The sequence below is a fragment of the Erpetoichthys calabaricus genome, chromosome 1 (assembly GCF_900747795.2).
Source record: "Erpetoichthys calabaricus chromosome 1, fErpCal1.3, whole genome shotgun sequence".
NCBI classification, from domain to species: domain Eukaryota; kingdom Metazoa; phylum Chordata; class Cladistia; order Polypteriformes; family Polypteridae; genus Erpetoichthys; species Erpetoichthys calabaricus.
The window spans coordinates 253,837,447-253,863,708 of NC_041394.2; the positions used below are offsets into that span (position 1 = coordinate 253,837,447).

Here is a 26,262-nt window from a genome sequence, read left to right on the forward strand (position 1 = left end):
ATCTGCTCTGAACCTTCTTGCACAGTACCACTGTGTTCTCAGACCAGTCCAGTTTGCGGTTTATGTGAACCCTTAGGTACTTGCACCAATTCCACGGTCTCCCCCTGAATGGTGAGTGCTTTCAGAGGTTCTTTGGCACGTCTGAAATCCACCACCTGCTCCTTTGTGCTTCTGATTTTAAGTAGAAGGTGGTTCTTATTGCACCACAAGACAAATTCTTTCACAAGCCTCTTGTACTCAAACTTCTAACTTTCTTTTTTTTAAACTTTCTCTGATGGTACTATACTGTTAGTCCGTTGTGCAGAAGGTAAACAGGAACGGAGACAAGACAGTTCCCTGTGGTGCTCCAATACTACACAACATCACTTGTGAGAAGATAATGTGGTTTCAGTGACATCGACTTATTCATTGGTGGCTGCACCGTTATAGTAAATTTAAACGTACTGCTCATCTTGATTTTGTTAACAGCTGTATATTTGTGTCTGGCGTGAAGACCTCTCGCTATTACAATGTAACCGTAAATGGCTAACCTCTTCTAATGCATTTCTCTGCTCACTTATAACCGGGTGTTGCTCCTCGCGTGGCAGAGATGAAAAGCCACTGTTTCATCCAACTGTCAATGAAAGCATGCCACGTTAAAGGGTCTTACCGTAAATAAATCCTAAAAGCGAAAGCGAAACTATTACAGCGTACGCGACACCCCATCTGAAAACCTTTCGCTTTTGCACTCTTTGACTGAGCCTGCTTAAGAATAGTACCGAATGCGGCGGCGTCCCTCTCGCTATACGAGTGTTTGTGTGGCCGCCGTCTCTGCGTAGCCATGAGGTACGGCACAGTGCTACTCACGCTGCTCCTTTCTCTCAACCCAGCTTGGACTGACAGTAAGTAAAGTGCACTCCTTCTACGCGTCTTTTTTTTTAAATCTACTCTTACCAAATGTAAATGAGATGAGAATTTCACTCCTCTGCGCTCCTAGTCCGACTTGCTTTGTCCGAAGGTAAAGAAGCGTTGAACTGCAGTCCTGCAGCAAACAAACCCGCGGCGGCTCCGAGCTCGTTTGTTTCCTCGGTAGTCCGGTATGGAGGGGCTTGAGCAGCGCATGCTACCTCGAAGTGCTAATTTTGGACAACTTTGTTCAAGTGATAACGCGGAAGCTCGCAGTTTCACAAGAAGCTCTAGGAGCCGTTGAAGCAACGTGAAAAAAAAAATAAAATAAATGACAGCCTTTTGGTTCTATGATACTTCTTGCATATTTCTTTTAAAGATGTTAATGCCAAAGGGCAGTTGTAGAAGTGCGAGTCTTTGTCAGTTGGTCTGGACACCCCCATTGTTTTAGCGCAGCCTTCAAATGAGAGGCAGAGGGCCAGTTTTATATACTTCATGAATCAAGAGTGGCGCAGTCATTGACGTTTCTACCTCACACCTTCGGGCACATGTGTTCGATTCATGATTTGGTTACCAGGTGGTGTCAGGAAGGCCTCGGACGCGCACGGAGTCATATTAGATTCATTGGCAACACGAGCCCAGTGCGTGCGTTTATCCGCGCTGATCACTGCCAGTTTTGAACCCTTCATCCCCTTTGAGCTGGAACGGCCTGCTTGTTGTGGTTCTGGAACTGGATGGGCATTGAATTAATAACAGTTATAAAATAATATAGAATATATTGCTCTATAGTGTGCTTGAGGGGAACTGGCCTCAAAGGAGAATTTCATGAGGTGGTGGAAAAATGTTTTCAGTGCACCTTTTCCGCTCTGTTAGCCATTATGTTTTAAGCATATGGTCAAAAAAGTGTAGTGAGTGAGTGACAAGTGGAATGGAGCACTATATTGGTTTTCTGCATTTGAGGTCTTATGGCACTGTACTCAGTCCTCATTTTAATAAAGTGAAAAGAGAGGACAGAGAGAAAGAATAGCCTACATAATGTTTTCAGGGCACCTTTTCTGCTCCATTAGGCATTATGTTTTAAACATAAGGTCAAAAAAGTATCTAGAGTCAGTGACTGGTGGAATGGAGCACTTTATTGGTTTTCTGCATTTGAGGCCTCATGGCACTTTACTTAAGTCCTACATTTTAATACAGTGAAAAGAGAGGATAGAGAGAAAGAATGCATACTTGAATATCTTTATGTGTTACAGTGCAGGTCAGGTGAAAGAAATACATTTGAACATTTTATTTATACTACATATTATTTGCCTAAAAATCAACTTTCCTTGACTTTTTTTTTGAAAAATGTCCTCACCAGGTTTGACTCCATATCCTGCCTGGCCGAATGCACAAGAGATTCCTGAGAAGTTGCAGGCTTTAAAAAATGAATCCGTTTGAGTTTACTAAATAGACTCTGTGCAGAAGCTATAAAAGTATGCGTAAGCTGGCTCAAATATTTGTAAATAGGTCACCAAGTCGATATTCTGTTAGTATGTTCAACAGAGCTGACAATTTTAACTCATTTCCAAAATTTGCCTTATGTACTGAGTGTAAATGTTACATTTCTGTTGCAAAATCCTCATCATTAGAGCCACCAGAATATTGCTTTTCCTATCTAATCACCTTCAGACATGGTGAGATATTTGCACAAGAAATCAAATGTTTTAGCCATCTGCTTCATGACATTGAATTTTACAGTTAATCCTGCTATAAAATTGTCTACCAAAACATAAAAAAACATTTTATTTGTATCTTAAAGGATAGAAAACCTTCAGAACTTACTGTAACAATACACCCTATATAACATCTATCCCCAGTCTACCATACTTTATTTTGTTAATAGTTCATGACAAAATAACTGAAAATAATTACCAAATGAGTGTTAAAAATCTCATTATCATGGAGACTCAGGTGAGCCAACTTTAAATTTAGTTTTTCACTGACAACACTTCTTGAAGTTTGGTATTTTTACTGACACACTCAATTTTTTACTGCAACTCTTAAAGCAACAGTCCCTGTAGTCTGCCAACATACCCAATAGCTCAGTGATTCCCAGTAATTTTCAAAGACCAAACAAAAGTAAAGGCACAATTTAAAACTCAAAACATGATAAATTATAATTTTGAGGGAACTATCGTGTGTGCATATTGCACAAGATATAGTATCCAGTACTCAAATAAAAACTAGTGATGAACATTCAGCCCAATGATTGGCTGTTATTAAACAATGCAAAATTGTATAATGCCACTGACAAATTGCAAGGATAAGTCATCAACAGAATGAGCTGACATTCTATCCTGCAAATGAGTAGCTTTAGCGATAAAAGAAAATGTTGCATAAGAATTCCCTCTACTGCTACAACAATAAGCAGTTCTTCCTTTAAGCCAGTGAGCTACTGGAAATATTGAGAGTTCATTGACACTGGCAAGCACCGCAGCAGCATGGCACTAAAGTATGAAATTAGCCAAATTGTAATAACTGTGCCTGTGTGATGATTCTTTTAAGTAGTATTTTGTATTATGATTTCTGAACAATTTAAACTTACAGGCAAGCTGCATACAATTTAAACTAGTTGATTAACAACATAAAAACAAAATAAAACAGTAAATCTTTCATATATTTGCAGCCTGGTAGAAAATCACTATAAGCAACTGGAAAAGTATTTTTGCACCTCAGATTGTATGCATTTTTGCATTTTTCTTTAATTGTTTGTAACCACTGGATAAACTCTAGCTCTTTAGTCCAAGCCATTGCATTAACTTTGTTTTTGTTCATTGTCCGATTTGTTATCATGTAAGTAGTAAGCACATAAGACTTACATTTTGGTTGGGTGTGGGTTGTTCTGATATTTGTTTACAGGCACATACAAATAAAATGACCAACAGTGTCTGTGTATGACATAGAGACAAAGTTATGTAGAGTACATAGCTTTGTTATTGTTTAATTCTATTGCAGCTGTCTGCAGCGTAAATTTTTTTATGATCCGTCAAATTTTTTACAGAATTACAAACAGTCTGTAAAAAAAGTCAAAATTGAAGCCTATCTGTAAATTTACAAATGGTTGGTAACCCAAGTTAGACCCTCTTTGGCTGTCTGGGTCACAATGTGATGAACTGGCCGACTCCCCCCTCAAAGGGCCTATAGGAGAACAACCAATTCTGTCCTTTAATTTGTTAAAATATGTTAAAGAACCCTTAAAACTTACTCACCGTTTAAATGTTTTTTAGTCAGTCGGTAGAAGCCTCAGGAGGATTTCTGCCTTAATAAAATGTCAAGTTAAAGTCATAGTCATAATGAAAGAGAAACACTTTTCATACTTTCCATTTCAGTCTGGGACTCTGGAATGCCACTTTATCTCCAAAATGTGGAGGAAAAAAGTAAATGGAAATAATTTTCTCAAAAACATTAGAAACAGATTTGTTAAAGTTAAACCTTTAATCCTTTTAAGGAGAAAGTCAGTGAGCAGTGACATGGAGCATAGTATTCTCTACACTTTGTAAATTCTAAGCATGTTATGTGATTAACACAGTGACATATAGTATGATTTGCAAGTTTTAAAAAGTCCTTCATTTTTTTGTATTGTGGACTTTGTATTGTAATGTGCAGTAAAAAGTGTCTAATAAGTAAATATTACATTCTGAAAGAACATGGTGGGAATAATAAGTCAATAGAACATAGCATAAAAGAGGCAAAGTGTGGCAGGGTGGAACAGTGGTTAATACTACTGTTTCATGGATCCAATGTGCTGGGTTTGAATCCCATGTAAAGTTTGTCTACAATGGTTTGCTTCTTAATAGTCTGGTATTCCTCCAATATTCCTAAACAGGTTTGATTTAGCTTAATTCACTATTTCATATTGTGCGTTTGGGTGTCTTGCAAGGGATTGTTGTTTCATCCAGGACTGATTCTTGCTTTGTGCTCAGTGCTGCTGGGGTAGATTCAGGGAACCCACCACCCTGAATTTCATTAAGCACATTTAATAATCAAGTCAAGTCAAGTTGGGGAGCATGCACTGGTACAGTGCGCTGCCGCACCCACTACACAACGAAACAACTCAGGATCCCATTTGGCAACCTCCCAGGCAGACATGCGGTCCAGTCCCATCCTCCGGAAATGACCCTCTATCTGCAGTAGCCAGGTGTTACGTGGGCGACCCCTTGGCCTGGTCCAGCCACTCGGGTCCCTAACAATGAGGATCTTACGAGTTGGATCACCCGCGGGGAAACGCGCCACATGGCCGTAGTGCAGTAACTGATGCTCCCTCACAATGCAGGTAATGTGCCTCATTCGGGACTCCATGAGCAACCGCTCATTCGACACAAAGTCAAACCAACGGTACCCAAGAATTTTCCGGAGAGACGCAGTACCAAAGTAGTACTGCCTTCATCTCAGGTCACTGGATAGCGTCCATGTCTCGCAACCATATAGCAAGACAGAAAGCACCAGGACTCTAAAGACTTGGACCTTCGTCCTTTTGCATAGATATCGGGAGCACCACACACCCCTTTCCAGTGACCTTATGAACCCCCCCATGCTCTCCCAATCCGTCTACTGACTTCATAGGAAGAGTCACCAGAGACATGAATGTCACTGCCAAGGTAAGTAAACCTCTCAACAAGGTCAACACTTCTCCCCAAACAGACACACTGCTGATGGCTGTGCCCAAGAGGTCATTAAAGGCCAGGATCTTGGTTTTTATCCAGGACACTCACAAGCCCAAACTCGAGTGCCCCAATCAGAGCCTCTATTGACTCCGCGAAGATCACAGCATCGTCAGCAAAGTCAAGATCTGTGAATGTTTCTTCACCAACAGATGCCCCACAGCTGCTGGACCCCACGACCTTGCCCAACACCCAGTCCATACAAGCATTGAACAGAGTAGGAGCAAGAACACACCCCTGATGAACCCCAGAATCAATTGGGAAAAACACTGAGGTCCTGCCTCCACTCTGCACAGCACTCACAGTACCAGTGTACAGGCCGGTCATGATATCCAGCAACCTCGAGGGGATTCCACGAACTCTTAGGATGTCCCACAGGGCAGCTCGATCAACTGTGTCGAACACTTTACGAAAATCGACAAAGGCTGCAAAGAAACTCTTGCCAATATTCACGTTTGCACTCCATGAGAACCCTCAGTGCTAGGATGCGGTCGAATGTAGAGTTCTTAGGCGTAAAGCCAGACTGTTCTGGTCGCTGGTAGGTGAGCAAGTGATCACGGATCCTATTGAGGACGACCCTGGTAAGGACCTTACCCGGCACCGAGAGCAGTGTTATCCCCCTGTAGTTGCTGCAATCCAGGCTATCACCCTTCCCTTTCCAGAGAGGGATGACAATTCCTGTTTTCCAGTCAGTTGGGATGATGCCAGTCTGCCAAATGAAAGCAAAGATAGCTTGCAATGCCAGGAGGACAGCCTTACCACCTGCCTGGAGAAGTTCACCCCAGATACCACAGATCCCTGCAGCCTTTCTTCCCCTCAGCTGGTTCACCACCTGTGCAATCTCGGTGAGATTGGGTGGTTCACAGCTAATTGGAGGATCAGCCTCAAGAACTGTGGACCAAGAGATATCCAATGTCCTAGCTGGAGGATCAGCTTTGAACAACTGCTCAAAGTAGCTAGCCCTGCGGGTCACAACTGCAGTGTCATCCGTAAGGACCGTTCCATCAGCCGCCCTGACTGCGACTCTCATTTAATAATATCCTCTTTAATAAAATCCCTGTGTCTGTCCATGTGTCCGTGTGAGTGTCTTCTGGTAAAGTGCGCATGCGCGGTGCACGGTGTGATGCTTCAAAGGCCGCCTGACGCGTCACACAAGACAGAGAGGGCGGGACCTATAAAATATCGCGCGGCCGATCCAATCAGATTTCAGTAAATGAGGTAAGACCTAAAACATAACACACGAAAACTCCAGTCGGGTACTGAGATGCGGATACCAGCTTCCCCAAAGAGGTGGGATTAGTGTTTGTTGTTGTGCAAGTGTTCACTCTGAGGATGTCAGATTTGCAATTAACAAACTTGGCCCGGTAAAGTGTAAAGTGTTTTCGTAAATATACGAATTTTCATGATATTACAATAGGATAACTTTTAAAAGTAGATTTATTTTTGCGCACATAAAATCTGTTCCTGGGGAGACGCCATACATACAATAATCAGCTGCACGCCAGCACAGATTAAAATACTTGCTGGAGAGACGTATTACTGTGAGAGAAAATTAAAGGCACACAATACAGTGACGCATATTACAGCCACATACAAGCCAGTATTACTGTAACAAAAAATAGACGGTCCTTTACCATTTAATATAGACTGTTCCTACTAATGTTTATGCACTACTATTCTAGCGCCCGTTATTGTAACGGGCTTAATGTCTAGTAGTGTTATAAAAGAGGCAAAAGAAACAGAAGCCAGTTAGTTGTTTTTGTTTTTTCATAATTTTGTATTTGGAAAATATCTTTCTTCAAGGAGGGGAAATTTTTCCTTAGTCTGGGTTAGAATTCATGTTTGCAAGAAAATAAGCCACAGTATTTTAATTTTAAAAAAGGAGGTCTTTATTAGAATTAATGTTTATCCAGAACTTTACATTAAAGTTCTGAATCCCAGTTAAATCATTCTTCAGTCTTTATAGCTTGAAAATGCTCCCCTACTCTTACTATAAATGTAAAAATGTATCAGTTTTATTGCTTACATAAATCATTAATTGTTTTATCAGTAACTCTCTGTTCTTGAAACGCCAAAGTACCAAAAAAGATACAGATCTGGTTACAACTTAAAGAAAATAACAATTTAATATACATGAAACCCGTTCATTATGTATTGTTAAACAACAACATATATTTTCAAAACGAGTTAACAGAGCAGAATACAAACCCTAAATTGACATACAAATTGAGCATATATTCTTCCACACATGTTAACAGGATTATATAAGAGGAAAATAAGTTTGTTTCAGGTTATTTCTTAATAAATTGTAATTGTGTGTGTGTATGTTTGTGTGTTTGTAAACAGATGTGAATCTTTTTTTTTTTTTTGCTGACATCATTGCAACTTTAAAAAATATATTGATTTCAAACATCATAAATGTATTAAACATGCTTTGCTGTCCAGTATCATTGTGTATGGAAAAATCATATAAAGGGTTAAAATGCTTATGAATTTATAATTTTTTTGGCCCTAGTGTTTATATGCATTTGCATGAGTGTGTTTGCCATGCAAAGGGCTGGTATTGTGTCCCAAGGATTGTACCTGCCTTGTGCCCTATACTTGCTGGGATAGGTTCCAGCTTCTTATGATATTGTGATGGATTCACAATGGATTCTTATGATATGGTTTGGAAGATGGATGGATGGATGGATGGATGGATGGATGGATGGATGGATGGAGAGGCAGTGGTAGTGCAGCTGCTTTGTTGCTTCATTGTTGTGTTCCTCAACACTGCCTGTGTAGAATTTGCACATTCACATGTAATTTGTGCTAGTTTTGCCCTGGGCTCTCAAACTTTCAGCCCATGTTTCAAAGATATGCATGTTAGGTTAATTGCTAACCATGGACTGGCCTGGTGTACGTGATTTTGCCCTATGATAAACAGATGCCCCATTTAAGGTTCTTTCCCTCCTTATACCCAGCGCTGCCGGGATAGACAGTTATTCTGCACAAACTTGAACTGGATAAGCAACTTTGAAAATGTTCATTATTTAGGGTTGGCCACAGTGACACAATTATTATTAATTATAATGGGGAACAGGATTGGATTGTCAGGGAGGCCATAACAGCAAGGGCTTTGCATATCCTCCCCGTGTTCATATGGATTTTCTTCAGCTACTTCTGGTACGTTTGGCTTCCCAAGGCATTGTGCTTCTTGTTAACTGGTTGCTCTAAACTGGACCAGTTTAAGTGAGTATGCTCTGTACTTAACTGACACCCTGTCCAGGGTTGACTGCTGTGTTACAGTTAATAATGCTAGGATTGACTCTGGCAGCAAGTGATTCTTTAGAAAGCTGGGTCAGTTCATGAATAGATATTAAAAGTGTAGGTTTCCACCTGTGTGATTAGAGTTCCCCTTGATGCTAGGGATGCCAATATTTATTTGATTTAGTATATATGTGGGCCTAGATTCTGCTTATTTTGTTAATTGATGAGTAAAAACATTTTAGTAAAATTATTTTAAGTATTTTAAATTACCTCACACACACATGGATCCTCTTTAATTGTTAATTTTTCAAAGCTTGCACTGTTGAACAGCAGGTGTACGCTTGTGAGATTTTTGCAGTGTACTTGGAGGCTGTTTGCTTTGAATTTACTTCTGAAGAGATATTTATATATCACAAATTACTGATAATATTTTAGGGGTACAGTATTGTGGCATCTCAGGTAGCATCACTAATTAAATTTCCTGTTAGATTTCCAGTAGAGATCTCCTTAGTGTGGAATTTGAGCTTTTCCTACACAGTCATGTGGGTTTGCTATAAGTAATTCCAGCAGCATTATAGTGAGAGTACAACGTGATGAACTGCTATGTTACTCACTGCTGCCTCCTGCCATATGCACTTGGGTGTTTTTTTGTTTTTTTTTTAATAAGATGATGCTCTGAAATATTATGTACGAGTAGGATGCATTCTTACCCAGATGCTCATAAATTAACATAGACTACATCCATCCCAAATGTCTAATGCTGTATTATATAGACAAGCTATAGAAGCATTTAATCTTCCTGTTTAAATTTACAGAATAAAATATGGAACAAAGACAGCATTAACAATGTTTGAAGTGAACTTTCAACATTCTAAACCCAGTTAACAGAAATTGAAGTTTCATGGTACCATTTCCAGGCTAAAGACGTTTTTACTATGTGAACTATCTAAAAAGCTGCAATATTTGATTTTTATTTATATTTGTAGTTATTGGTAATGTTATGATATTTCATAAAAGTTATTGAAATAAGTTGTGACATATTAGATGCTTTTTGTTGTTTATTAACAATCTCCTTGTCCCATTTTAGAAGGCACCTTAACTTCTCCTAATACAACCCTAATTCCAAAAAAGTTGTGACGCTGTGTAAAATGTATATGAAAACAGAATGCAATGATTTGCAAATCTTATAGAACTGTATTTTATTCACAGTATTACATAGAAACACATCAAATGGTTGAAAGTGAGACATTTCATGAAAAATATTAGCTCATTTTGAATTTGATGGCAGCAACACATCTCTAGAAGATGGGGACGGGGGCAACAAAAGGCTGGAAAGTAAATGGTACTAAAAAGAAACAGCTGGAGAAACATTTTGCAACTAATTAAGTTAATTGGCAACAGGTCAGTAACATGATCTGTATAAAAAGAGCATCTTAGAGAGGCAGATTCTCTCAGAAGTAAAGATGGGCAGCGGTTCACCAATCTGCAAAAAACTGTGTCTATAAATTGTGGATACAATTTCAGAATAATGTTTCTCAACATTAAAATTGCGAGGACTTTCAATATCTCATCATCTACAGTATATAATATCATCACAAGATTCAAAGAATCTGGAGAATTCGCTGTGCGCAAGAAAGACAATGCTAAACTGCATATTGCATCTATTACAATAGCATGGCTTCATTGTAGAAGAGTCCGGGTACTGAATTGGCCTGCCTGCAGTCCAGACCTTTCACCAATTAAAAACATTTGGTGCATCATGAAATTAAAAATACAACAAAGAACATCCAGGACTGTTGAGCAGCTAGAATCCTATATCAGACAAGGATGGAACAACATTCCTGTCCCAAAAGTCCAAGAACTTGTCTCCTCAGTTCCCAGACATTTACGAATTGTTGTTAAAAGAAGAGTCGCTGCTACACAGTGATAAACATGGCCCTGTCCCAACTTTTTTGAGACATGTTGGTGCCATCAAATTGAAAATGACCTTATTTTTTTCTTAAAATGGTACATTTTCTCACTTTCAACATTTGATGCGTTTTCTGTGTTCAATTGTGAATAAAATATAGGTTTATGAGATTTGCAAATCATTGCATTCCGTTTTAACATTTTACACAGCATTCCAGCTTTGTTGGATTTGAGGTTGTATTTACTTCCCTATTGGTGAGCACAGAGGATTTGGCATCATTCAAGAGGGTGCTAGAGACTGAATGCATTATTTAGATAAGTGAAACTGAGAGCTGGAAGACAAAGAAATGTGAAAAAGGAAAATAAATGGAAATAGTCAATTGTTAAAATGAAAAAAAAAACCCACAAGGAATAAGTAAAACAATGGCCAAAAATATATCCATCCATGTACTGCAGCCATTTAGGCTAATTTTATAGTTGTAGGGAGTGGAAAACAAGCCAAGAATGTGCCCATATTGAACACACAACACACTTATGAAAAGCATAGTCTAAGAATGTAACAATATAAAAAAAATAAATGCCTGCTGTGATTAGACATACAGATTTTTCTTTTAAGGCATCTCAAGATAAAGTAGTGTTTCTTACCACCGTCAGTGATTTTATTTTTACAGAAGGGAAGAAACAGAAATGTGCAATCTGCAAATATCTGAAAAGCCTAGGTTAGTTAAACTAATTGCATTTACTGGAATACTACAACAAAAAATATTTTTGATCAGTTGTTTGTAGTGATGGTTAAGAAAAAAATGTAATGTCTTGCGTTTGTGGAGAGCAGAAATACCAACCTTTCTCATACAACATTCTTTAGTGGGGACTAGCAGGGACCAAAATTGAACAGCAATAAACAATATTGAAATGTAAATCAAAACTCTAAAATTACTCATGAAGCAAGACATGTCATTTATCCAGCCGTATGCTTGTGATATCCAAAACATGTATTTTTTACTAAAATATTGTTAAATAAGCACAGCTGAAAATAAAATTAGTGCAAAATAGTGAAATACATTAAAGTGCATCTGAGCTTTTGAATATCTGCTTTTCCCTTCATTTACTGATGAAGAGAATGACTTGGATTTGCTTGAATGCACTTTACTTTTAGGAAAGAATATAAAAGGTGTAACTTGGCCATCCACAAAAGGCATATTTATGTTCAAATTGCAATTGGAGCAACATAGTACACTTTTAATATGTTTATTTTTGCTTTATATGTTCATGAAAAAATACAGGTTATCTTTAATACCATTTTTCAGACCAATTAATAAATCAACAGTGACCTTGCATTTTTCCCAAAAATCTGAGCAGAATCTTAAGTGGATGAGTTGAAGTTGGAAGGTAGAACATCACTTGTCTTTAGTTAAACTGATAAAACGCAGTCTCTTTGCCTGTTGATGACAGATATGTTCTGTGATTTTTTTTTAGATAAGGAAGACAGAAGTTTCCAGATAATGTAGCTACAGTATATTCATTAATCATGGTGCCAGAGAGTAGCAACATATTACAATACAATACAATACAATTTATCACACAAGAAGTGCCGCAATGGGCTTTAACAGGCCCTGCCTCTTGACAACCCCCCAGCCTTGACTCTCTAAGAAAATAAGGAAAAACTCCCAAAAAAACCTTGTAGGGAAAAATGGAAGAAACCTTGGGAAAGGCAGTTCAAAGAGAGATCCCTTTCCAGATAGGTTGGGCATGCAGTGGGTGTCAAAAGAAGGGGGTCAATACAATACAATACAATACAATACAATACAATACACAGAATAGAACAAATCCTCAATACAGTATAAAAATAAAAATTTTAGAAGTACAGAGCAGAATTTAACAGTAGATGATATCACATAATAAGATTTGGATATATATAGAGTCTTGGAGACCTCATCCATCAAGCGACCTCCCCCATTTGGCCATTCCGCGGCTGAAACAGTGCTGGGCCAGCCAATCCGATGAAAGGACCCCTCTTTCCCACGATTCCTGCGATCCCCCATCAGGGATGACTTTACCTTATGCAGGCAAAACAACTTGACAGGTGGGCCATGGCACCAAGTGCCACATTTGAGTACCGAGAAGAGAAACAGAATAGGTGAGGGTTAGTATCCAATTATAACTGTCATGTTACTTATGTTTTAGTGCTAATGACTAACAACAGACCCTGCGTGGAGTTTGCATGTTCTCCCCGTGTCTGCGTGGGTTTCCTCCGGGCGCTCCGGTTTCCTCCCACAGTCCAAAGACATGCAGGTTAGGTGGATTGGCATTTCTAAAATTGGCCCTAGTGTGTGCTTGGTGTGTGGGTGTGTTTGTGTGTGTCCTGCGGTGGGTTGGCACCCTGCCCAGGATTGGTTCCTGCCTTGTGCCCTGTGTTGGTTGGGATTGGCTCCAGCAGACCCCCGTGACCCTGTGTTAGGATTCAACGGGTTGGAAAATGGATGGATGGATGGACTAACAGCAGAGATGCAGTCTGTACAATTAATCAGCAGCTCTAGTCAGGATATGCTAAACTGAAGTAGTGAGTCGTCAGCCGGGATTTACAAGCTGAGACCAAAGGGGCATCTCTTATAGTAGCAGGGAGACCATTCCACAGTTTAGGGGCCCTGTAACTAAAAGCTCGACCTCCCATTGTTATTTTATTAATCCTTGGAACCATAAGCAGACCGGCATCTTGAGATCTTAATGTACACTTCTGGTTTGTAAGTCATGATAAGTTCAGACAAGTAAGCCGGACCTTGGCCATTTAATGCTTTATACTGTATGTTAAAAGGAGGATTTTGAAATCTGCCCTAAACTTAACCGGGAGCCAGTGTAAGGATTTAAGAACTGGAGTTATGTGTTCATATTTTCTTTTTCTTGTAATAATTCTTGCAGCCGCATTTTGGATTAACTGGAGGCTATATAGAGAACAGTTTGAACATCCAGTGAACACCGCATTGCAGTAGTCAATCCTACTAGAAATAAATGCACGAATTAATATCTCAGAATCCTGTTCATTTAGAAAGCGCCTTAATTTCCTAACGTTTTTAAGATGGAAGAAACATGATTTGGACAACTTTGTAATAATCAATAAATATTACATATTGATTAGGACATGCAAGTAAGAATTCTGTTGCACTCTATACAAGTTACAGTAATAACCCTATGTAAACTATATGAGTCCTCCAGTAGTAGACTATCTGGACTCACTGCAGTCTGCCTATCGGACAAAGATTAGAGTGGAGGATGTGATAATCTGTTTGCTTTAAAAAGCTGGCAGCACTGTGAGAATTATATTTTTGTATTTCTCCAGTGCCTTCAGTACCATCCAGACATCTCTGTTAAGGGGTAAGTTCAGAGATATGCAGGTTGATGAGCCTATGGTGCCCTGGATCATGGACTCCCTGTTGGGCTAATCATAGTTTGTGAGGCTCGAGAACTGTGTCTATGATATGGATGTGAGCAACACTGGAGTACCACAAGGAACTGTCCTTTCTCATTTTCTGTTTACACCTCAGACTTAAAATGTAACACCATGTCATATCACTTGCAGGAGTTCTCAGATTACTCTGCACGTTTGGGATGTATTGATAAGGGAAGAGAGACAGAGTACAGGAGTCAGGTGGAGAACTTTGTTTCTTGGTGCAAAGAGCGTTGTCTACAACTAATCATCAGCAAAACCAAGGAAATGGTTACTGACTTTTGCTGTACCAAAGAGTCCCTATATCTGGTTACTATTCAGGAAGTGGATGTTGAGGTGGTACACACCTACAAGTACTTGGGTGTCCACATTAATGATAGATTGGACTGGTCTTATAACACAGCTATATAAGAAAGAGCAGAGCAGACTCTATTTTCTTAGGACACTGAGTAATAAAGGAGAGAATGAAAACAAAACTGAGTGCCATTATGAACAATGTTGCACATTCTCTGTTTGTCACACTAACACTTTCAGCCAACATATTATTCAGCAGAAGTGTGTCAAGAAACGATACTGGGTCTCCTTTATGCTAACAAGTTGGAAGTTTTTCTTTTTAGTCATTCTAGCATGGGCAGCACAGTGGTGCAGTGGTAGCGCTGTTGCCTCACAGTAAGGAGACCTGGGTTCGCATGTCTGCGTGGGTTTCCTCTGGGTGCTCCGGTTTCCTCCCATAGTCCAAAGACATGCAGGTTAGGAGCACTGGCAGTCCTGAAATTGTCCCTAGTGTGTGTGCTTGGTGTGTGTATGTGTGTGCCCTGTGGTGGGCTGGCACCCTGCCCGGGATTTGTTCCTGCCTTGTGCCCTGTGTTGGCTGGGATTGGCTCCAGCAGACCCCTGTGACCCTGTGTTAGGATATAGCGGATTAAACGATGACTGACTGACTGACATTCTAGCATGTACTCAGACAGTAGTGTTTGTGTGTATATACAGTGGTGGGAAAAAGTAGGTTTACAGTTGTTCGTATGGAATAGCTTTATTAACTCAATAGCTTTATTAACTTTATTAATTCAAAAGAATGACACAATGGCATAGTACGCTAAGGTATAATCTCATAAGTGCTCAAATTGCCAGCCTCACATACTCACAACCGCAAACCTGCTTTTGCCCACCCCTGTATATTTATTTTTATTATTACATGGTTTTATTCAACTTGCCCTTTTTGTTGGTCTGGATCAAATTTTGCAATCAGTTTTTAACCCACTTTTACCAAACAGATTTCCTTCAAACTTTGCATGCATGCTCATCTCCAGTGACAATGCTATATTTAATCAATTTTGACCCAGGATCTGTATGTCAAATTTAAATTTATCATTTCCTTATGTTATACTTTTAGCAATTACACATATATAGTGTTTTTATCCAAACACTATGAAAAATTAGAGGTGTGGTTAGTGCGTTGGACTTCAGGTCAAACAGTCGAAAGTAAAGAAATTAATTTAAAAAAATAATTTTGATTAATTGATATTGAAGTTTTGTCAAATTACTTACAATACAACAGTTTAGTGTGTTGGACTTTCTGTCAAGTGGTCGAAGGTTTGACATCAATGTACACAAACTATTAGTGCAATATATTTTAACTAAATGAATTAATATGTTTGAAAAACCTAAAGAATATTGTGTCATGTCACAGATAAAACCTTGAACAAATACATTTTACATAGTTTACCAGCAATAAAAAAGCTCCTTTTTTACTACACTATAGTAAGAAAACAGCTTTAGCACGAGGGATACTTTACAAACTTTCTAACACACCAAGTCCATTTTAAGATTCTCTGCAGTGCCATCGCTGTACAGAAATGCACCAGATGCATGGAAAAGCAAATGGCTGCAAACCATTTGCAGAGTGGTCAGGCATTTGGTGCAGGGAGCTGATGTGCCATGTATGGTTTCAACTAACTGCATAGAACGCTGGTTCTTCTTTAGAAAATGTAAAGGGGATTGTGATTTCTTTTTTTACGGCATTTTTTTACATTGGTGTAAATCCCTAGCTTGAAATCCGAGTTACCTCATCCATTGAATTATCAAGAAATGAGCACAGCACACCACACCACAGGGTTGTTGAAAGTTAATGTGACTTTTTATGTGTTAAAAATAAACCACAACATCTGTATACAAATCATCAATACAACTACCAGACCATACATGCCAATTTTTATAATATATCTACTGTATTTATTTTGCTGATCCTCGGTTACAAAAACATTTTATCTTTTTACTATCTCAATAATGAAAAGAGAACAGTATGGACATTTAATAGAATAACAAAGGGGTTGAATGCAATTATTTCTTAAGGTGTGCTATTGAATCTATTTCATATATATATGTTAGTCTTTATTACTATACAGTATATACAGTACATACAAATATGTTCATGTCATATACTATATCAAAACATGGCTATGGGATTTCTTTGCAATTATTATTTGTGCTGGTGGTTTAAATGCTGTACATAGTACTTGAGCTATCACCTCAGTAAGGTTTTCAATGAAAGGAGCACACCATAGTTGAAGGCTTTGGTTTGTATAATTTTTTTGTACAGTACTGTACAGTAATATGATCATCTCTGTGCTACATACATAGAATTGGTGATTTCTGTAATTAGCAACTTTAACTTCATAGAATGCGACTTTATAACCTATTTTTATTATAATATATTTTCTTTTTTCCTTTTGTTTGTGCCAAGGAACAGTGGGAAGTTATTAACCATTATCTAGATATGATATTATCTACTCTCTTAAGCTTCATTTTTAACCTGGAACAGAGCAGGCTAAGAGATGATGTTTAGTTGCCTCAGTTATCAATTAATTTGCCATTATCCTCTTTTGATGGAATCAAACAGGCTGAAATAAGCCTGGCTTGTCAAATCAAGTAAGGCTTACTCACTAAGTGCATTTTATGGAATACCTCCAGCTTTACATCATTGTCCGAAGAAGCCAACAATAACCCAACAGTAACCTTATTTAGGCTATTTTTTTACCTATATAATATTATAAAGTACTTCTCAAGCATTTAATGTAGTCTGCTAACAAGTGTAATTGCATTCTGTCATTGTTATTTTTGAATATGACTCATTGATTTTTAAAATATTTAATGAATAACAATGTGATAAGTCACTCTTTAAAATAAAAAAATGTAAAATGCTCCAACTTTCAAAGCAATAAATGAAGTCCCCAAATTCACCTGAATGTTATGCCTTGCATATATTTTCTAACTTGTTTTTATTCTGCAGATACCTGTAAACAACCTGCTAGTCTAGATAACACAAAGGAACCAGAAAAACGGAGTTTTAGTGCTGGAGAAAAGTTTCGTTACAGCTGCAGTACTGGTCATGTACGAAAAGCTGGCACATCTAATCTCATCAAATGTGGGAAAAATGGATCTTGGACACAATCCAACTTAATATGTATTGGTAAGTGGATGTGTTTTATATCGTATGTTAAACAGAGTCCCTGACTGTCTATCTCTCTGCCCACTCCAACAGTATAGATTTATGTAAACTAGTTTTCAAGTATTTTTTTTGTTGTTTTGTACAAACATTTTTACATATAGTGCAAAACATTCTTTTTTTTTCTTAAATATAGAATCATGAGGTAATGTGAACCATCAAAGTATTCAGACTTACAAAATAATAAATTTTCAACCAGTATAACTGTATGTATCATTAAGAACAGTGATGACCAGTTCTTCGGAATGTATCATCTGGTACTGGATTGTTCCTCTCACTGCCTACTTGTCTGTGCTGAATCAGCAGTATAGGTGTGACCTTGTACAAGATTGTCACATTTTGCAACAAAGCAACATTACAGAAGCTGAAGTATATCAATAAAAATCTCTTTTTTCAACTTTGGGGGAATGTGCATCTACATGCTAGAGCAGGGGTCGGCAACCCGCGGCTCTGGAGCCGCATGCGGCTCTTCAGCCTCCTTGTAATGGCTCCTTTTGGCCTTGACAAAAAAAAAAAAAAAAAAACATGAAAATGAATAACGGCAATTTCTTAATTTAATTTGTATATAATATATGTAATATATATAATGTTTATTTACTACTACTACTGTTATACACTTTAACATCTAATTTTTATTTTTTATTTATAATTTGTCAACTAAAATATGCGTCACATCTACGTCTATAGCCCTCGCCTTTACCTGCAGGTGGCTTCTGGAGTGTGCGACCCCTGCACTAACCATGAATAAATCCCAAAAATGAAAAATCCCAGAAGAGAACAGAGAGTTTAATTCTGCGTGGACAGAAGCATTTGCCTTCACCGCCAACGACGCTGGCTTACCGGTTTGCTTAATATGTGGCGATAAATTATCGAACAACAAAAAATGTAACGTTGAAAGACATTTTCGAAACAAGCACTCAGCATTCACTGAAAAATACCCAAGTGAAGATGAGCGAAAGAGAGCAATTTCGGAACTGCAACGGAAAACTGAACAGAGCAAACATACTTTCAAAAAGTGGATCACTTCTCCACAATCAACTACAGCTGCTAGTTTTGTGGCAGCTCAAGAGATCGTAAGGAGGGGTAAGCCGTTCACAGACGGAGAATACATGAAAGAATCGTTCATAAAAATATAAGAGCATCTATTCTCTGACTTTAAATGTTTTGGTGTTTGAGCGCATGATGACAGTGTTTGCCAGAGATGTACAGAAAGGTACACTCTCTCACTTCCCCTCCCTGAGAGAGTTCAAAGCAGTGAACATTCACATAAATTGTGATTATTTCCACCGTACAATTATTGCAATGCAAGCTGCATTTAGAGAAAGATTCAGTGAGTTCAGAAAGAAAAAAAACACTCTCTCCTTCCCTGGACATCGACCCATCCCTGCTGAACACATCCGCATTCACAGGAGTAAGTAAGCCCGATCTAGAAATTGAACTGGCCGCATAGCGGATAAAGATTTATGGGTGTCCAAGTTCAAATGCCTGACAGCGGATCTTGAAGAAGTCGCCCGTCAGAAGGCTACTCTCGCTAAAGAGCACAAATGGACTGATATTGAAAACCTCCCCAAACCCGACAAACTTGTTTTCAATACATGGAGCGCCACTCCCGAAACATATATGAACATGAAAAAATATGCATTTGGAGTCCTGTCCATCTTTGGCTCAACATACTTATGTGAGCAAGTTTTCTCAAGCATGAACTTCATAAAGTCCAAATATCGCTCCCGCCTCACACATGAGAGCCTGCAGTCCTGTGTGAAGGTCAAAGTCACATCGTATAGCCCCGACATAGAACAACAACAACATTTATTTATATAGCACATGTTCATACAAAAAGTAGCTCAAAGTGCTAGAGATGATCTGCAGCGAACTTCAGAAACAGAAGTCACATTAAACAGGTGAGAACAATAGCATTTAATAGGCTAATATTTAAAAAAAAAACACATTTATTTCAGACCCGGAGCTGATGTAGGTTTTTTTGTATGTTCAGGTGCTTCAGTTGATTGTTGGCTGAGAGGGAAACCTGAAGAGGATGAGAGCACACTGAAATGGAATTTTATGTTTACTTTTTTAAAGCTGCTAAGCTACAGCTAAATGTTTTATTTATATTAAAGTGGGCTAGTTTTTATTTTAATTTTATACAGGTATAGGAAGGACTCAAATAGGCCTGCAGAGTTCAGTTAAATTTATTTCAAAGTAGGCCTACACATGCACACTGCACTTCTGTTTGTTGTATTCCGTGGTTGAAACATGTAAAATCTAAAAAAAGATTAAAACTTTTAAAAGTTTATAAGCTGTGTTATGTTTTGCGGCTCCAGACTATTTTTCTTTGGAGGAAGAGGGGGCAAAATGGCTCTTTTGATAGTGAAGGTTGCAGACCCCTGTGCTAGAGAATGATGTCTTCACAACCCTTTTATAATAGGCATTGCTTTGAAAACGTATCCTGTGTAAACCTAGTTAAAAGGAAGAACAGCTATGCACTTTCCTTGGGCTTTAAATCAAGAGGGAATAATTCCCTGCTATCAAAGTACATAATGAAACTGGTAATAAAGATCTCCTTCAAGCTCAAACACTGTCTAAATAAACTGTATATGTTTATGTACCTATTTGTTTGTTCCCAGTACTCATAACGTACAATCAGGTCTTGCTAAAATATAATGCACAAGTGCAGCAACAGAAACTCATAGTGATAAAATCTTGCAGTGAAAAATGCGTACAGCTAGTGAGCCACTCTTCCTGTCTTGTACAATAGCTATGGAAAATTCTGTGTGGAAGAATTTAACGTATTGGACACTTAAATCACAATGAAAAGGTTATCTTGCACATTAATGTGTTGTCTGCTTTAGGTTTTGTGACATGTGATGACATGCTTGCTGCTTTAGAAGATCTTGTGGATACTTGACCTAAAGAGGTAGAGGCATCTAAATCAAGACATGTCTAGCCTAATCGCTGCCCACAACACTTAATACTGATAGATGGATATTTAGATTTTATTTGGGAGACTGCACATAGTGTGCCTTTATACAGTGTGGGATTTATTTATTTATTTTTTTGTTTATTTCGCCTTATACAATTTCTTGTATTAGGAATTTGTTAGTTTTCGCATACCCCTTGGGAACAGAGCGCAGGGTCAGCCATCGTACAGCGCCCCTGGAGCAATTACAGGTTAAGGGCCTTGCTCAAGGGCCCAGCAGAGTAGGATCTCTTTTGGCAGTGATGGGGATTCGAACTGGCAACCTTCGGGATACCGGTGCAAATCCTTAGCCTCAGAGCCACCACTCTGCCCCATAATCCTCCACTTAACATAATTCGCTGGCCATTCATCCCAGCCAATACCCCCAGGCCGCCAGGTGGACCCCTCCTTGTAGCGTGGAAGTGCCCCGAATGTCAGCAGGGAATTATGAACAATGGAGTGTTTATTCACAGCCCTGCTGGATACCATGGGGGCCGCCAGAGGGCGCTTCAGGGAGGAGTATGGACTATTTTCCCTACACCCCGGAAGTACGTCCCAGTCACATGGACAGAAGAAATGTCATGCTTCCGGGATGAAAAAGAAGAGTTTTTACCTGACTCGGAAGTGATAGAAAGTCACATGGACTAATGGACAGGAACACTTCCGGGTCATGGACTATAAAGGACTGTGAGAAATCCCAGACAGACGAGCTGAGTTGGGAGGCAGGGTGACTAAGCGTCTGGGAGTGGAGGATTGATTATTGTATTGTGTATTATTATTGTTCATGAGTATTGTGGAGTGGAGGGTGCTTGGTGCACATTATTATTATAAAATAAAGTCACATTGGACTTTCATCTGGTGTCTGGCGTCTGATCCGAGGGTTCAAGGGAGCGAGAGCGCCCCTATTTTTCACAACAGTTACCCTACTATTTACATATTGTTGTTTTTTGTCTCCATTTTTGAACAGTGTTGCTCTTCGCATTGAAAGCGTTTTTCCCAGTTTTGTTTTGACACATCTCCTTTATTTGATATAAAGTTAGAGCTTACTTATCCATCATGGGTCAGGACTGAGGCTGTGAAGAATAAGAGGAAAGATTGATAACAGAACATCAGCTTTAAAAATGACATACAGTAGATAAGTTTAGCAAATAGTCGTATTTATTTACAAAACAAAACTATATGAACAAAATATACTACTAATACAATTAATTTATATTCTGCACTTAACAGGCATGGCACTTAGATTAATGTTTTTAAATTACTTAGGCTTTTCTGTTTTTTCAATGATAAGCAATGGAAATTTATGGTTAATACTTGCCTTAGCATATACCATTACAGTGATGCGATCATTCTGCTGCTTAAATCCACGTGCTGATTTTTCAGACATTGAGGATGAAGTCTTTTGAGGAAGTGCCTTCCAATTAAGGCCAGTCTCATCACAGTTATACACTTGCTCTCTAACAAGACCTTGGTATCAATTTCCTTGTGTAGTTTCTCGCAGTAATCAGCATCCACTGTACTATCTGCACTCGGCTTTTCTCCTGCAATGTCCAGTTGTCAAATACCATGACAAAATTTAAAGATTTTCCAACTAGCCAGGTGCTTGCTTTGAATGAATGATCTCCATCATGTTTGTTATTCATCTCCATAGCATTTTCCAATTATTATAGGTCCCAATAGTATAATTCCTTGGCATTGTTTTTGAACAAACCATTGATACATGTCAATATCCAGTTGTTGATTTTTAGCACTTTTCAATATTTTGTGATTTTTAACATTATCATCAGTGATTTGCATTTTCAACACATTTTTCAATTTTGTCAGTATCGGGCATTATTTGGTTCACTGTTGTTCTTCCTAATTCAAAAATTGAAGCAATAGTTGAAGCACTTTCGCTGTTTCGTAAAAGTTTAATAATTTCTATTTTTTGTGACAATTCCAACACCACCTGCTTACGTTTATCAGCCATAACAATGTATAGTAGATTGATTATAACAAAAGAGAAAACCTACAAAATGCTATTAAAACTGTAAGTATGTAACTGACATTATTATTTCAAAATGTAGCATGACTCGTGGTGCTGGGGAAGAACACTACACAGTAGCAGAGCCGAGAGTTGTTCCAATGTGCATAGCCCATAGTATACTGCACGCCAGTAGTAGTACAGTAATATGTAGGCACTGGCATATGCATTTTGTTTTCCTTGCCCCTGACAGTTAACAGAGACTGATGGTGAATCGAGCAACGGATAATCAAGGTTTTACTTTATATTACTTTTATATAAAAAAAACAGAAACCTTTAGAATTATGATTAGATGGTAATTAGGGGTACAAAAAGAAAATGGTTAAAATAGTGTATACAATGAAGATCTGTGTGACATTTTTCACACTGTTGTGCAGTACATTTGTCATGTTCTGTTGCCAAAAATGCAATTAATAGTGGACATTTTCACATCTTTTAAGTTTATCCTCCTTGGAAACTACTTACACTAATAAACCTGCAGTTTGTATAATATAATTTCCTTCCCGCTTAGCATGGCAAGGCTGGGTGGTCTTTGACCTTTGTTTTTAAACTGCTGACACACTTTCAGTTTGACTAGAAATAACCCATTGATTGCAGTTTTCAAGCCTACTCAGTTTTTTTTTGTTCAATTGAAAGGTTTCTGCTTTGGCTGGGCCCATGCAAGTATGCTCCATTTCCCTTTGCTGAGCAACTTCTTTTTTACTTTTGGTTTTCCTCCAGAAATTGCCTATGATTGTTACCATCTATTATAATCATTTGATCTTCTCAAACATAAATGTCCTCTTGTCTCATCAATCTTTACTTTGCTTTACTGTAGACTGCAGCAGGATAAGATGCCATTTTTAGTTTATGCTATACAGCCCAGTTTGCTTTGTGAGCAATACATTTTTCCAGGATGTCATCAGATCATAGGTCCTTGTCTCCAATAAATGCAGTATTCAAAGTTGGTAAGCTCATACGGGAAAAAGAATCAACTGTTTAAATGTATGTTTATTTTTTTCTTAATTTTGGAAAGTAGGGATGTCACAATACCAGAATCTTAGTATTCAATACCAGTACCAGTGAAATTTCACGATACTCGATACCTTTCAATAACATGGCAAAAACACAAATCCCATTCACCTGCTTTTTAATAATAGTACCCGCATTATTAAGGAGAACAATATTAATATAATATATATATCATATAATATATACAATATTGATAATAGAATATATAAATACATTTATTTATTTGGCTGACACCTTCATTCAAGGTGACTTACAACATTTGAGATACAACTGGTTCCATTTCTTTTGCTTTTGAAATAGGAGCACAGACAGGTGAAGTGACCTGATTGCAGTTACAAAGTGTCAGTAGTGTGATTTGAACCCACAACCTCAAGATTTGAAGTCCAAAGTCTTATCCACTACACCACACTGCCTGCTAAAATCTATGCCACACATCCACAGTAGTAACAGCAGCTTTAAAATACTGGTATCAAGAAGTTACCCAACCATAAATTAAGTAAACTAGTATTAGCTATCATAAACATCAAAATACAATGCAGGGCTTGAATTTTAATGTGTGATGGACATGGGGATCCCCACAGTGTAACAACAAATAGGTGAAAATTTATAATCTTGAGGGAATTTCAGGATATAAAGGATGATTATCAACATGGCCTACCTAATTTATCTTACCATGTATACATTACAAATGTATTCTCTTTGAAATACTGCTTACTTTACATAAAAAATCAAACATTATATCTCTACCAATGAATGAATGAATTCCAAGATAATTCAGAATATTTCAATTTAATCAAATTCGTTAAATCTGTTTTTGTAACAACGCACTTTTAAAGTCTGGCTTGTCATAGAATTACTCTGTTAGGTTAGCTAATTTGCCTCATTATCTGGTTAAAAACAAACTAAAGAGTAATGGTTGAGTCATATTGATTCAATTTTCAAAAGTCACACAATCCCGAAACTTAATTTTCCGAATCTGTCTCTCCTTTTAATATTTTTTTTTTACATTTGTCTAAACTTGAATTTCCTGGATGAAATCAAAATTGTCAGCTTTACAATAATCAATTGTTACAGAACTCCTGCAAAACACTCTTTGTTTTGCTGTTTTCAAAGTATACGACTTTGTTATCAGTTAGCCTGTAGTTTGTAGGACAAAGTGGACTTGCCCATTCTACTAGACTTCAGTGGCCTGCACCTTCCCCCACTTGTATTCCAAAATAAGTGACTGGACTTCTGCTTGTACCAGGATCTGCCTGCACTTCATCCAATAACAAAGGTGTAACTCAGAGTTGCATTGACATCTCTCCATATGCCCCACTGCAGACTTCTTGAGCCAGAAGGAATTAAATGGACTTAAGCAAGGACAAAGACCTAATTCAAGAGATGAAAGCTAGGATGGACAGAATAACTCACCTATTAGAAGAGACTGATTTTGTAACTGTAAGTGACTTTAATCCAGTCAGGAGAAGGTTGAACTTTCCTTTATAAACTAGCTATATCCTGCAGGATTACCAGAGAATGACAAGTTAAGAGAAATTCACGGATTCTCTGAAGATTGGGGACGTCTCCAAAATGACTGAAAACCTCTGAAACCTGTTTTCTGAACCAAAAAGCTATGAGCCACTCTTCCTAGGACAGCCTAAGCTGACAAACTCTTCTCTTTGTGAGCCTGAGAGCTGAGATCCAGTCTGCCAAGCTAAGCACTTAGCCCTGTCTGCTGAGGAGTTGCCATTATTAAAAGAAGCTAACTTCAGCATCCAAAGTCTTGTACAAGAAAATGTGATACTTTTCTCGATGAAGTTGCAGATGACACAGCAAAGGGCTTAATTGAGGAAACCATGAAGCAAAGTTTAAGAGTACACTCCAACGCATAAACAAAGGAACAATTCTACACAACAATGGTCATCATACATAAAGAATTGGTATCATAAAACTAATTATCTGTGCCTAAGTAACCATTTAACAGCCAGCATATATGTTAACTGTCTGTCTAGTCTGTCTGTGTCCAGTCTTATAAGTCAATATATACATTAATTTATCATTCCTTTATAATCCTTGTGTTTATTAATATTTTGTAATATTCTGTTCTTTAAAATGAGTGCGTCTCAGTTACCTGGAGAACCACTTCCTACAACAAAGAAAGGTAAGGTAAATAAAGTAGGTGCCTTGCCGGAGTACTGTATATGGTTAATTATCAGTATTGCTGAAGGTAAAACGGATGATTAATTGACCAACTTAAATTTCACTCAGTTCCTACAGGTTTAACTGGTAGACTGCATTACACTCATCATACCCTTTAAATACAAGACATATGTGCTTTCACTACAATGGTCACATTTTGGGAATTATATGAATGGACATTAGCTTGGCTTCAAAAAACAAATGAATGGTACAGATTTAGTGTTTGCATTTGTGTATTTAGCAATGAAGTGTGTTGTTTTGCCCATTGTGCTAAGTGGCATAATCACAGTGCTTTGAAGCACGAAGTAGATTTTATTTTGGTATTAACAACTGGAGCAGCTTATTTCGTCGCCAGTGTAGGCACATCAAATAGCCACTTCACTTAGAAACTTACCTCGACTT

General features: G+C 38.1%; 1 protein-coding gene across 2 annotated transcripts in view; it reads left to right on the top strand.

Annotated features, from left to right (window-relative positions):
* Positions 1–296: 296 nt before the first annotated feature.
* Positions 297–26,262, top strand: part of il15ra (interleukin 15 receptor subunit alpha) — a 60,663-nt gene continuing 34,697 nt past the window's right edge. For both annotated transcript variants that reach the window (XM_051930980.1, XM_051930983.1), the window contains exons 1-2: positions 297–881; positions 17,474–17,653. In XM_051930980.1, coding sequence (XP_051786940.1) covers positions 821–881; positions 17,474–17,653 — 241 coding nt within the window. In that variant the 5' untranslated portion in view covers positions 297–820. The remainder of the gene's footprint in view (positions 882–17,473; positions 17,654–26,262) is intronic.